At 39.6% G+C, this 12,127-nt stretch overlaps 1 protein-coding gene across 1 annotated transcript; it reads right to left on the bottom strand.

The window, feature by feature from the left end:
• Positions 1 to 10,374: 10,374 nt before the first annotated feature.
• Positions 10,375 to 11,285, bottom strand: LOC113352955 (zinc finger protein 6-like). Its single transcript, XM_026596693.1, has one exon. It carries the CDS (start codon positions 11,242 to 11,244, stop codon positions 10,576 to 10,578), a length of 669 nt encoding a protein of 222 aa, XP_026452478.1. The 5' UTR covers positions 11,245 to 11,285; the 3' UTR covers positions 10,375 to 10,575.
• Positions 11,286 to 12,127: the final 842 nt, after the last annotated feature.

Raw genomic sequence — 12,127 nt, 5'->3', positions numbered from 1 at the left:
ACGTGGACGTGGATTCAAGGCGATGCAATGAAAATATGATACACATGGGGAATACCAGCATGAGACGCTTTCACTCCCCTCAACCAGGTTATTTCTGATTTCAACATCATCACTTTCGAAGTTTCACGAGCCGCAGGAATTTCTCAACACGAAGCCGTACATGTACACCGAAGACTTAAAGAGCACGCCACAAATATACATTCACATATTCATCCATGCCATCAGATCAAACCGAAGTATAACTGGGGACTTCTTACCACATCTCATTCCGTACGATAGTCCAAGATTCAGAAGATGGTTCGAAGGATGTCGCTTGGAACAAAGTCCTGGAAGACTTGATAGCAGCACATCGTCAACGGAACATCTCCCTACTTCATCCGGGGGCGCCATAAATTTTCGACCATACAAGCATTCACAACACATCATCATCACGATCAGAAGGTCCAGGCACTGGACAACCTAAACCCGAGGATGGACCGACACCGCAACCACAATCTCCAAGATTAACCCTGACATGATCGTTGCCGAGCATATATTCCATCCATCCGTCCCAAGAATGCAATGGAGTTTGGTAAATTTTGGAATCCACTGGAGAGACACTGCAGACGAAAGCGCGGATACAAACGAGCAATAAAAAACAGAAGAAGGTCAATACCTCTTTTCATACGGACGGAGTTTCTAGAGTTTTTCACAAAATAAAGTTCCCTTCTTGCTCCATGAACGGGAATAGATGACTCGACGCGACTATGCTACCCCGGGCCCGCAACATCCCTCCTGAATTCTTCCTGAGTTTCACTGTCGGGACGTTTTCACCTCCTAAACGAGCTCAAAACCTAAATATTCCCGCATAAGTAGATAGGAAATTCTTTTCCGGTCAGATGGAGGGGCGGACCGTCAAAATCCGAGTTGGTACGAGAATTCTACAACGATTTTAGTAAGGAGCGCTAATTAGGGTTTCGGCATTCCAAACCCTGATTTCGAAAAAGTTGACAGGCGCCATCACTACCATTTGATAACCGAAGTTCCAGCGTCATCACCATCGTTTGGTAGTCGAAGTTCTGAAACCAGTTTACACCATTCTGTGTACTGAAGACAGTTTCCACCATTCCGCTGACCGAAGCCAGTTTCCTCCATTCCAAGCCGACCAACGCATGCGGCTCCCGTTCCAAGCCGATCAACGCCTGCGGCTCCCATTCCAATCCGACCAATGCCCGCGGCTCATATTCCAAGCCGAAAATCTACATCTTATCACTTCACGGTCTAGCCAGCAACACCACAAGTAGAATCTATGCAAGGCCGCCAAACACGAGGATCATGAACTCTCCTAACCTCTCGAAAAAGGTTAGTTGGACTTTCCTGACAATCTTTTCACGACCTGTCATTTCGATTTTTGTCCTCGCATGTCACCATCTTATGCTTACCTCGCAACAATGCTCTTGTTTCGAGCTAAGCAGGGGACTTAATGTTGATGGTGGTTTTTAGCTTAGGGTCAAAATCGTAAAACTGTACATATGACATGACGTCACTATGACCATTAGCACATTTATTGAATCAATCAGCATGCCTACGTAAGAATTACCAGGGTACCTTTTTTTTACATGGGTCATGTTCCACGGCAAAACCCTTCACACTGACTGACATCATCTATGCCAAACCATAATTCTCATGCTACCGCGCCAAGGCATGCCAACCACGCCAGCCGCACCACTGTGCAGTGGCAGAACATGCCAACCACACCTTCGCGCCAAGGCATGCCAGCTGCACCACTGCGCCAATGTCATGCCATGCCAGCCGCACCTCTGCGCCAAGGCATGCCAACCATGCCAGCCGCACCACTGCACCGATGGTATGCCATGCCAGCCGCACCCCCGCGCCAAGGCATGCCAATCATGCCAGCCGCACCTCCGCACCAAGGCATGCCAACCATGCCAGCCGCACCACATGTGCCAATGGCATGTCAACCAACTTGCTGCGCCATACCATGCCGGCCTTCCCTATGCGGCTACCAAAAGGAAGGCGTGCGATGATCAACGACCACCCTTCCATCTTAGATGCAAATCTTAGCCGTCTAAGGTCGCCAAACAACGCATGGTAACCTCTGGCCCAACGCCAAAACCATAGTTTGGCCGCGCTTAAACCACGCCAAGGCATGCCGACCATGCCACATGTGCCAATGGCATGCTGCGCCAGCCACCTTGCCGAGCCTAAGCATGCCATGCCGGCCTTCCCTATGCGGCTTCCAAAACGAAGGCGTGCGACAATCAACTGGCACCCTTCCATCTTAGTTGCAAATCTCAGCCGTCCAAGGTCACCAACCAACGCATGGTAACCTTTGGCCCAACGCCAAAACCCTAGTTTGGCCGCGCCTAAACCACGCCAAGGCATGCCGACCATGCCACATGTGCCAGTGGCATGCCGCGCCATCCTCCTTGTCGCGCCTAAGCCATGCCATGCCATCCCGGCCTTCCCTTCACGGCTACCAAAACGAAGGCATGCGACGATCAAGGACCAACCTTCCATCTTAGATGCAAATATTAGTCGTCCAAGGTCCCCAAACAACACATGGTAACCTTTAGCCAAAAACCCTAGTTTTGGCCACGCCAAACCGCGCCAAGGCATGCCATGCCACATATGGCAATCGCATGCCAACCACCTTGCCGCGCCATACCATGTCGGCCTTCCCTATGCGGCTACCAAAACGAAGGCCTGCAACAATCAACGACCACTTTTTCATCTAAGATGCTTATCTTAGCCCTCCAAGGTTACCAACTAACGCATGGCAACCTTTGGCCCTAGTTTGGTCGCGCCTAAACAAAGCCAAAACCCTAACTTTTGGCCGCGCCTAAACTAGGGAATATTAAAGCCATATTGATCATGGTTTCATGCCACTGGCTACCAAACGAAGGGTTACAATAATCAACGGCTACCTTTCCTCTTAAGATGCAAAATCTCGACCGTCGAAGGTCACCATCGAGTCGGCAAATCTCCCAATCTCAACTTGCCAAACAACAACAACATGCTACATGTTTTCCACGAAAACGCTCGAGACATCAACACATGTCACAAACTGGGGGATGCTCATTGGGTATTGGTTTGGCGGTTTATAGCGTGCGGCGTACACTACGCGCGTTATAAGACGGTGTCATAAGGATGAGGCGGTTAGTAAATATAGGGAATAATGGTGAAACGCTTTCTTTTATGGAACATCAATTCCAGGCGTTACCAGTTACCACCTCCTCCCATTTACTCACCCGTTTTCCATTTCTTAATGAGACCAGAGTACGTTTCACTTCGACTTGTATAAATAGGTCTTACCTATTTCCACCGAACAACAAGTTCTGGTCAGGAGCATACAACACTCAGAAAACGTTTGCTAGCTTTCCCATCTGTTAGATTCCCACTTTCTGATGCAAGTCACAAAACAACTACTCTTCCAGGATCAACTATTCTGGTCTCAACACTCTCTTCGCTTCCCTCCCCAAAACCAACCTTTCTCCTCCTCTTTATGACCGAAGCAAGTCTGGAGCGGCCATTTCTTGGTTTAGGCCGGATTTGTACAGATTGATCTCTTGAATCTAAAGTACTCCCTTGCAGTACATTTTTTAGGGTTTAGACTCGTTTCTCACCCACACACCCGAAATTACCAAAATCAACAGATACCATTTTCACCCTCAAACACCAGGCAAATAATTTAATCATGTGGGCAGTGTTACAGCTCCATAGAGATTTCCACACGGAATACTGGATTACTCTTCCATTAACTTGCACTTGTCTTGATCATTTAGTCAGGTGATTGCAGGCACTTTTGACACTGAACTTCCCATCTTTGGCCGGAGTCTAAATCATAACATCTTCTTTTGAGGAATCGATAAAAAAATATTGAATTCTTCTTGAAGTGTCACCATCAAATAACTGATTAAGAAGATCTACATTCCACGTATTTGTTTCTGGATTGATTAGCTCATCAACATCTTGATAGAATCTGTGCAATTCATTAACTACAATGGGAGGATGATCAATTCCAGGGACCTATTCGTCCATCCATATTTTAGTCCTTTTACCATTGTTGACCTCCATGAAATAATTTCTTTGTATAACCTGAAGACCTTTGGTGATTCCATTCCAGACAAAAGAAAGTTCTTTGCTTCTATAACTTGATGAAGTATATTCCCATTTTTAAAATACTTTCTACCCATAACTTGAACCCAAAGTTCATATTTTGTATTTTATAGTATTCATGCTAGCTTAGTGAGTAAAGCTATATTAAACTCTTCAAGATCCCTAAAAGCAAGACCACCCATTTCTTTGTATTTACAAACCTTATTTCATCTTAGTGGATTCATTTCCCTATTAAAAGTATGACCCCAAAAGAACTTTCTTTGAATAGAAGTAAGCTTATCAAAAAGGTTATTAGGAAGCTTGAAAGTACCCATTTGATATACATCAAGAGAATTAAGAATATGTTTGATCATTGTGCTTCTACCTGCTTGAGTGAGTGAAATAAAAGACCAAGTAGATAATTTGTTGCCAAAATTTTCCTCTATAGACTTAAAGGATTCCTTTTTTTTAGTGAAGAAGTATAAAAGGAGCGCCCAAGTACTTTTCCTTTGAATTCATTTTCTTCTTCATGGAATGAATTATTTCTTGAGCAATTACTGTATTATCACCAATGAGTCTGCCTGAGACATAAGCAGCTTGATAAGGGGAGATAATTTTTTCCATTGATGGCTTCATTTTGTTAACTAAAATTTTGGAGATTATCTTGTATGAAGTATTACATAACCCAATTTGGTCTGTAATCTGATACACATATAGATTTCTTCTTCTTATTAATGAGAGATATATAAGTTTTGTTGATTTGCTTGATTATATGTTTAGTCTCAAAAAATCTGGAGACCATCATACAAACATCATCACCAACTAAACTCCACTGGCTTTTGTAAAAACCAGCTTGAAACCCTTCTGGAATTGGAGCACTCCAATTTTCCATGCTTTTTAGAGTGTTGTAAACTTTTTGACTGGAATGAGTTCTTGTAAGAAGCAAATTATCTTCAACTGAAATAATTGATGGCAGAACCTAAAGAAACCCTTCTTCAAGAGTAAGATTGATGGAACTACTTATATCTTTGAAATGAAGAGTGAGATGAGAAGCAATATCCTCTCTAGTATGAGGCCATTGATTATTATGATCTTGTATAGAGTCTGTATTGTATCTTTTCTTCTTCCGGTTTGTTATTGTATGGAAGTACTTAGTATTATTGTCCATATTCTTGATAAAGTGATCTCTAGACTTTTTCTCATAGAATTCACTTTGAACTTTATGCCAATTATTTAACTCCTTAATAATAAAGATAACTTTGTCTTGATCAACTGAATCTGGAGATTGAGTTTGAATAATACTCAAATCTTGTTGCAAGTCATCAATATTTTTGTTGATGCTACCAAAATGTTGCCTGTTCCAAATGGATAATTCTTTCCTTGCAGATTGCAATTTCTTAACCAGTTGAAACCCAGGAGAACCTTGGATATTTATTTTCCAAGCATTGGCAATAACATAAGCACATGATTCATCATTTAATCAAGTGAAGAAAAACTTGAAAGGTTTCCAACAAGTAGAGAAAGAAGCGTCAGCTAAAAGCATTATTGGAGCATGATCACTACCTACTTGATTAAGATGTATGAGTTTAGAGTTGGGAAAATGAACACTCCGCTCTCCATTACCAAGAGAAAAATCTATTTCTAAATCTCCTAGTTCCAGTTCCTAGATTATTACTGGTCCAAGTATACTCTTTGCCCACAAACCCAATATCCTCAAGACCATTGTTGGAGATAATATTGTTGATCCAGCAATCACTAGAGGAAAAGGTTCCACTATTATCATCAAATAAATGAAAATTAACGTCACCTAGAAGAATACATGGAGAATTATTGGCTGTACTAATTTGATTTATGTAGTTCCATTGTTCTTTCTTCTTAGTGTAACAAGTAAGACCATACATGCAAGTGAATAAAAATTCAGGTTTACTACGGTCTTCTTGAGCTAAAACATTGAACATATTGTAGTCAGTGCCCACATTATCACATTGAAAGCCATTCTTCCATAATAATACTAAACCACCAGAAAGACCTACTGGTTCAATGAAGGCACTATTAGGATATTGGTATTGGTTGAGAAGAGGTTTACTTTTATCTTGACTAATTTTGGTTTCACACAGAAAAATTATGTTAGGATTTTGGGCCCTTATCAAGTCACTGAGATGATTCCTAATAACAGAGGATTTGAACCCTTGACATTCCAAGAAATTATCTTCATGGGTTCAATAATGTAAAGACATAGAACACCAGTGTCAATGAATAAAATGAAGTTATACCTAAAGAAAAGCTCATAAAAAAAAAAAAAAAAAAAAAACGCAAAATAGATGTTGAAAGAGAAATAAGTAAATAAACTAAGTAATTATCAAAATTATAATGCCTAACAACTGAGTGTTGATGCAGATTTTTAAAGTATAAAGAGTAGTTTGTACCTGATTCTCCCTTTTAGTGCTAGAAGATTGTTCATCTCTGGTTGTGACCATGTGAGTTGTCTGAATGTCTATGTTGGCACTAGAGATGTGTGGAGAATTCTCGGAATGAGATGAGATAAGAGATAACTCTTCATCAGTTCTAAGCCTTTTTCCAAGTATGGTATCATCAATATCTACTTAGGAAAGAAATCCTTCTTAATTAAGCAAGATATCCATGTTACTAACCTTTCCATCTTTCGGAGGAACAATAACCGTCGACTTGCATTCTTCTTGATTGCAGGAGAAGCATAGAGACAGTAGAGATATTCTACCTAATAGCTTTCCCAAAAAAGTAAGGTTTTTCATGGGCTTTGGCTAAGTAGTTTGATGCATCTTTACAAACCCCTTTTGAGTGATCAGCTAGATTTTTCTTTAATTTTTTTTTTAACTATTGAATGATTAAGGTTTCCGTCGTAGCTAGGATTTTCTCCAACTTTGATATATGTTTCTGTTTTGAGGAAACAGGTTTTAACTATTAACAGTGATGTATTGGATCAAGATTCGTATGGATAAAAATAGATACTAGTTTGCCTGAATCTGGTGAATTTATATTGTTTCCTAATCGAATCTTATAGATTCTTCTAGATATACAATTTTGGATTATAATAGATAAATTATGATTAGTTCAGATTTACAAACTGCATCATATATTCCTTTCAAAAAAAAAAAGCATCCACAAGTTGAGGTGGTGGGGGATGTGCGAAGGTTGGCAGTGATGGTGGTTGGTGGTGACTGTGGTGATTGTTTTCAATGGTGGTAGCTGATGGTCGATGGCGGTCGTTAATGATGGTGGTGGTGGTTGTTATTGGTGGTGATGCGGTGGTTGGTGGTGGGCGGTGTGAAAACATAACATGATATGATAAAAAAATAAAAAAATAAAAAAATTGTTCATAAGATTCCATGAAACTCGTCCGGTGTGGGTTGAGATTGATATAAGATATATAACATACATATTTCGCCTACAAATATCCATAAGAATTAAGAATCCATATGTATCTTGTCCATTAACTATCCTAAGAAATCTTAAATGATTGAATATCTAGGATATTTGTGGAATCTAAAACTATTCTAATGGAATACCATAGATATTCAATAATTCATTATAAATCCTAATCGAATACCTAGGAATTTTTAGGATTGTTAAATATCTAAAGACTTAAAGGCCTAGACAAATAAAACTCCCACGTTGAACGGTGAAGAAACCCTTGCTTCCTATTGGTCGAAATACGCCTCTTTTGAGTTTCGTGAAACTAGTGTTTTGGTGGGGACACTTGACAACGTACGATTGGTTTAAAATTTAAAAAGAATAGGAAAAAGATTTAAAAAAAGGAAACCAAATTCAATTTGGAATTCATGACATGGCAATATTTAGGTGAGGACACTTGGCAACGTATGATTGGTTTAAAAATTGCAAACTTAAAAGGAAAACCTAACTTACTTTGTTTTGAAATTTTTTGGAAATCGAATACCTACTATATTAGGATTCATTTTTCCAAATTAATATATACAGGGGCAAAAATATACATATATTCTGCGAAAATAAAAGGAAAAAAATAATATGCACATATTCTCCATTTATTTAATGTATTTTCCCTACTACACCAAATAGAAAATACATCGCCATGGGGCGGGGCGCACACCAAATAAAAAATGTATCTCCACGGGTGGGGTGAAGCCCAGTGCACACCAAATCAAAAATGAATTGCCACGGGGCAGGGCGATGCCCCGCGCACTCCAAGTTAAAAGTAAAAAATAAATAAAATTTGCACATATTCTCCACCTATTCAATGTATTTGCCCCGCCACACCATATCTAAAATACATCGCCACGGGGCGAGGCGAAGCCCTGCGCTCACCAAATCTAAAATACATCGATACGGGACGGGGCGAAGCCCCGCACACACCAAATCAAAAATACATCGTCACGGGGCGGGACGAGACCCCGCACACACCAAGTTAAAAAAAATGCCCGGTGTATAGCACGGGCACAAATCTAGTCCATTTAAATCCTAATCCAATACACCCTTGTAAATCATTAGGATCGATCATGTACATCTTTTTTGCCGTTAAAAAAATTGGGCCACCAAACTATAGCCCAACAAACAAAAAATCCGCCTTGTGCTCGATCCCATGGAGCCACCCTTCAAAACCGAGCAGTGTCTGCTGGGAGGGATCAACATAACCTTCCTGACTGGTTGGTTTCTCTTAATACCCGAGAACAGAAACATGTATTGGAGTCTTTTTTTCTTGAATAAAATTCTCCTTTCCAATGAAAAAAGAAAAAGAAATTGATATGTAAACTCCAGTCCAGTTACGAATAACATAGAAAAATTCGGTATTCCGTTGGCAAGATCTACCGGGGCTTAGCTACATAAAACTGTCCAAATGGATAGCATTGTGGTGTTTGCTTTCCACTAAGGAGTGGACCCTCATTTCATTGGCTAAGAAGAGCGCCGCGTGCCCCTAGTTTTCATTCACTCAGCGTTAACCCTAGTTAGTAAGTTCGCGAATCATTCGCGAATTTTTCCGTATCACGAATTTTACCGTCTTATTCGCGTACGTTTGCAACTCCGAACCCAAGTCGCGTATTATGTGGCATTCCCGGATTACTCGCGAACCGTTCACGAATCTAACGTATTCCGAATGATACGTCCGCTTAATTCGCCATAAATTCTTTAGCTTTTACTTTTCAAAGACTCCACTTTTTGGGCTTTATTGCCTTCCGAGCATACACGACCGAATATTAGACGTGTTGTAATTCTTATGAAACAAAAACGACTGAAGAGATTTGAAGGTGAAGGTGAGAGAGATCTCAAACTCAATAACCAAGCATCTAAACCACCATACGACGTCCTCTTGGATAACTAATGTTGTATATATTATTAATATCATCATATTAAGTTTATTTTTTCTTTAAATAACTCACACATATGCATAAAAATTGGTCTATGACCTTATAAATACAAATTATTTGTTATATATAGATACCGAATTTTCAGAGCCGAACTCACATTTATAAATCGAATTATACACGTACGTATGCCGTTCCGAATTACTGACGAATCACGTCCCATTGACCGAATTTTGGACCGAATCTGGATTTTACAAAACCGTATAATACTCGTACGTTTGCCGTTCCGTACGTTTGCCGAATCCCGAATTGCTAACTAGGGCGTTAACATGAGATCATGTACTTGAACTTCCATTTAACAATAACAAAACAATCACAATACGCCAGTCCGCCCCTCTTAAAATACTATACTAGTCTACGCATGCATGTGTGGCATACCACACTTGCTAGTGACGATTGAATTCCAAGTCCTTGCTTATCGAAAGTGATACTAGTACAGTGATAATAGTCCCCAGTAGTACATACCAATGTTACAGGGATAATTCCTAATTCTTGTGCTAGGAAGCCAAGAACAAAAGGGAAACAGTTGGAAGTTGAGCACTTCTCAAAAGTGGTGGAGCGGACACATATTTTCTGTTCCATGACGCATGGTCTCCTGAATTACAGTAACTGAACTCTGCCGAACTCTGGTGCCAACTCAAGTAATAAAAACCGGCCCCAGTCCTTATTTTTTTTCATGCACTTCATTTTCCCTGTTTGCCTAAAGGTTTTCCAGTCATGATCAGTATCCCAATAACTAAGAAAAGTTAAGTCTAGATCGTATTATGGTTTATACAGCCGTAAAATGTCGGACTCAAAAAAACTACCGGACTAGTAAATTTGAAATTTGAAAGACTATGAGAGCACATAAATTTATTGCTCGGGAAACTATTTGTGAGGCAAATTAATAGATATACTAGTATCTCAATTCTCAAGCGAAATGTGTTACTATTAAAATCGAAACATAAAAACAATCTCTTCTCTACCTAAAAAAAAAAAAAAATAATACTCGAAAAAAATAAGAATAAAATTTACATTCAAAGTATTACAAGAAAAATATAAAATAATATTTGTACTATCTAATTAAATAGAAGATGTGAAGGAGAAAAAAAGAGCAAGTTCTTCATCGAGGAGTACAAGGACCGAGACTAAGATGCAAATCAATTCCCACATCAATCACTTCTGAATTCATTCCAGCAAATTCATTTCCAGACGAAGAAAGCATAGTGTTGCTGCTATAATTACCGGTATCAATCTCATTAACAACGGTATACGTTTGCGGCCGATGATGAGGAACATAGAACCAAGAAGGTGCATGAGGTGCAGAAGATGGAAACATTTGATGATTATGTAGATGAGGTGATTGTGGTGTATAGTATTCTGTTGACATGGGTGTATGAAACCGAGGAGCGCCACCACCACCTGCTCCGGGGTTCATACCGGCAGGTGCACCACCACTTGAGTAAAGGAATGGTCCTGATCGGACTCCATGTGAAGTAAGTATCGGTGATCCGCTTGAAAACCTTCGAATACTTTGAAACTGCGCTCGTTTCGCCCTTTGTCTCTCTTTCTTATGCGCATTTTGGTGTCCACCTAATGCTTGCGAATTAGCAAACTCTCTACGACAATATTGACACTCAAATTTCCTGTTATCTCTATTTTCCGACAAGTTTTGTGTTTCTTCTTGTTCGGAGACCGAGAACCCGAAGAGTTTAAGAACCGAACTAGGTCTCCGGTTTGGATTATCCGGCGATGTTGAACTGGATGAAATTGGGATTGAACTCTCTGCCATCTCTCTAAATAATAGTATTTTTCACCTCAAAGTATACAACTTAACTTACAGTTTGATTTTCATTGCCTTAATCTATAGGGAGTATATATAAGAATGAAAAAAGTTGTAATAATTTCAATTGACTGAAATGCCCTTAAAAGTATCGCTTTAAATAAAAGTACAAGAGTTAAAGTGTTTTTATTTTATTTTATTTTATTTAGGGGGTATTTATTGACATTAAGGAGCCTGTAATGATTTTGGTCCAATTTTATGATGAATGTTTGAAAGTCTCAGGTGAAAGTATCTATCCTCTCGAGTTGCACTGAAAGAGCCCGATGAAGACGGGGAGAAAAAATGCATCCAATGGTAAATTTAAGGTTGTCTATCTCTTTTAATGATATTCCTATATTTTTCTCCATTTTAGGACATTTTCATAGAAATTTCATTTATTAAAAAAAAAATTGTTTCTATCAAAAAAAATAAAATAATTTTAGTGGATATGTGCATCATAACATAGTGTTCCATGTGTAGATACCAAATATAAGCATCAACACGTGGCACTTGATCAAGTCACCAGCAACACACAATTCTACATCAACATACACTACAACTATTCTTTGTTAGCTTAATTATTAAGCTAGGGATATCATAATAATTAGCCGGGGATCTCTTTCCTTTATAAAGAAGGAGATTAGGTTAGAAAAAGGGGTCGGCTCTTTGGATCGTTTTTGATCTCTTTCACTTGCAGAGCTCCTCACTAATGGAGGCTCTTCTTACACATAATAAAATTACTAACCCGTGGACGTAGGCCTCAGTATGCCGAACCACGTTAAATCCGGTGTCAACATTTCAGTATCTCTCATCTCTTTCTTCTTACATTACATTTATCATGCCATTGATATCA

The sequence above is a fragment of the Papaver somniferum genome, chromosome 2 (genome assembly GCF_003573695.1).
Source record: "Papaver somniferum cultivar HN1 chromosome 2, ASM357369v1, whole genome shotgun sequence".
NCBI classification, from domain to species: domain Eukaryota; kingdom Viridiplantae; phylum Streptophyta; class Magnoliopsida; order Ranunculales; family Papaveraceae; genus Papaver; species Papaver somniferum.
This window is presented reverse-complemented; position numbering and strand designations above follow the sequence as displayed.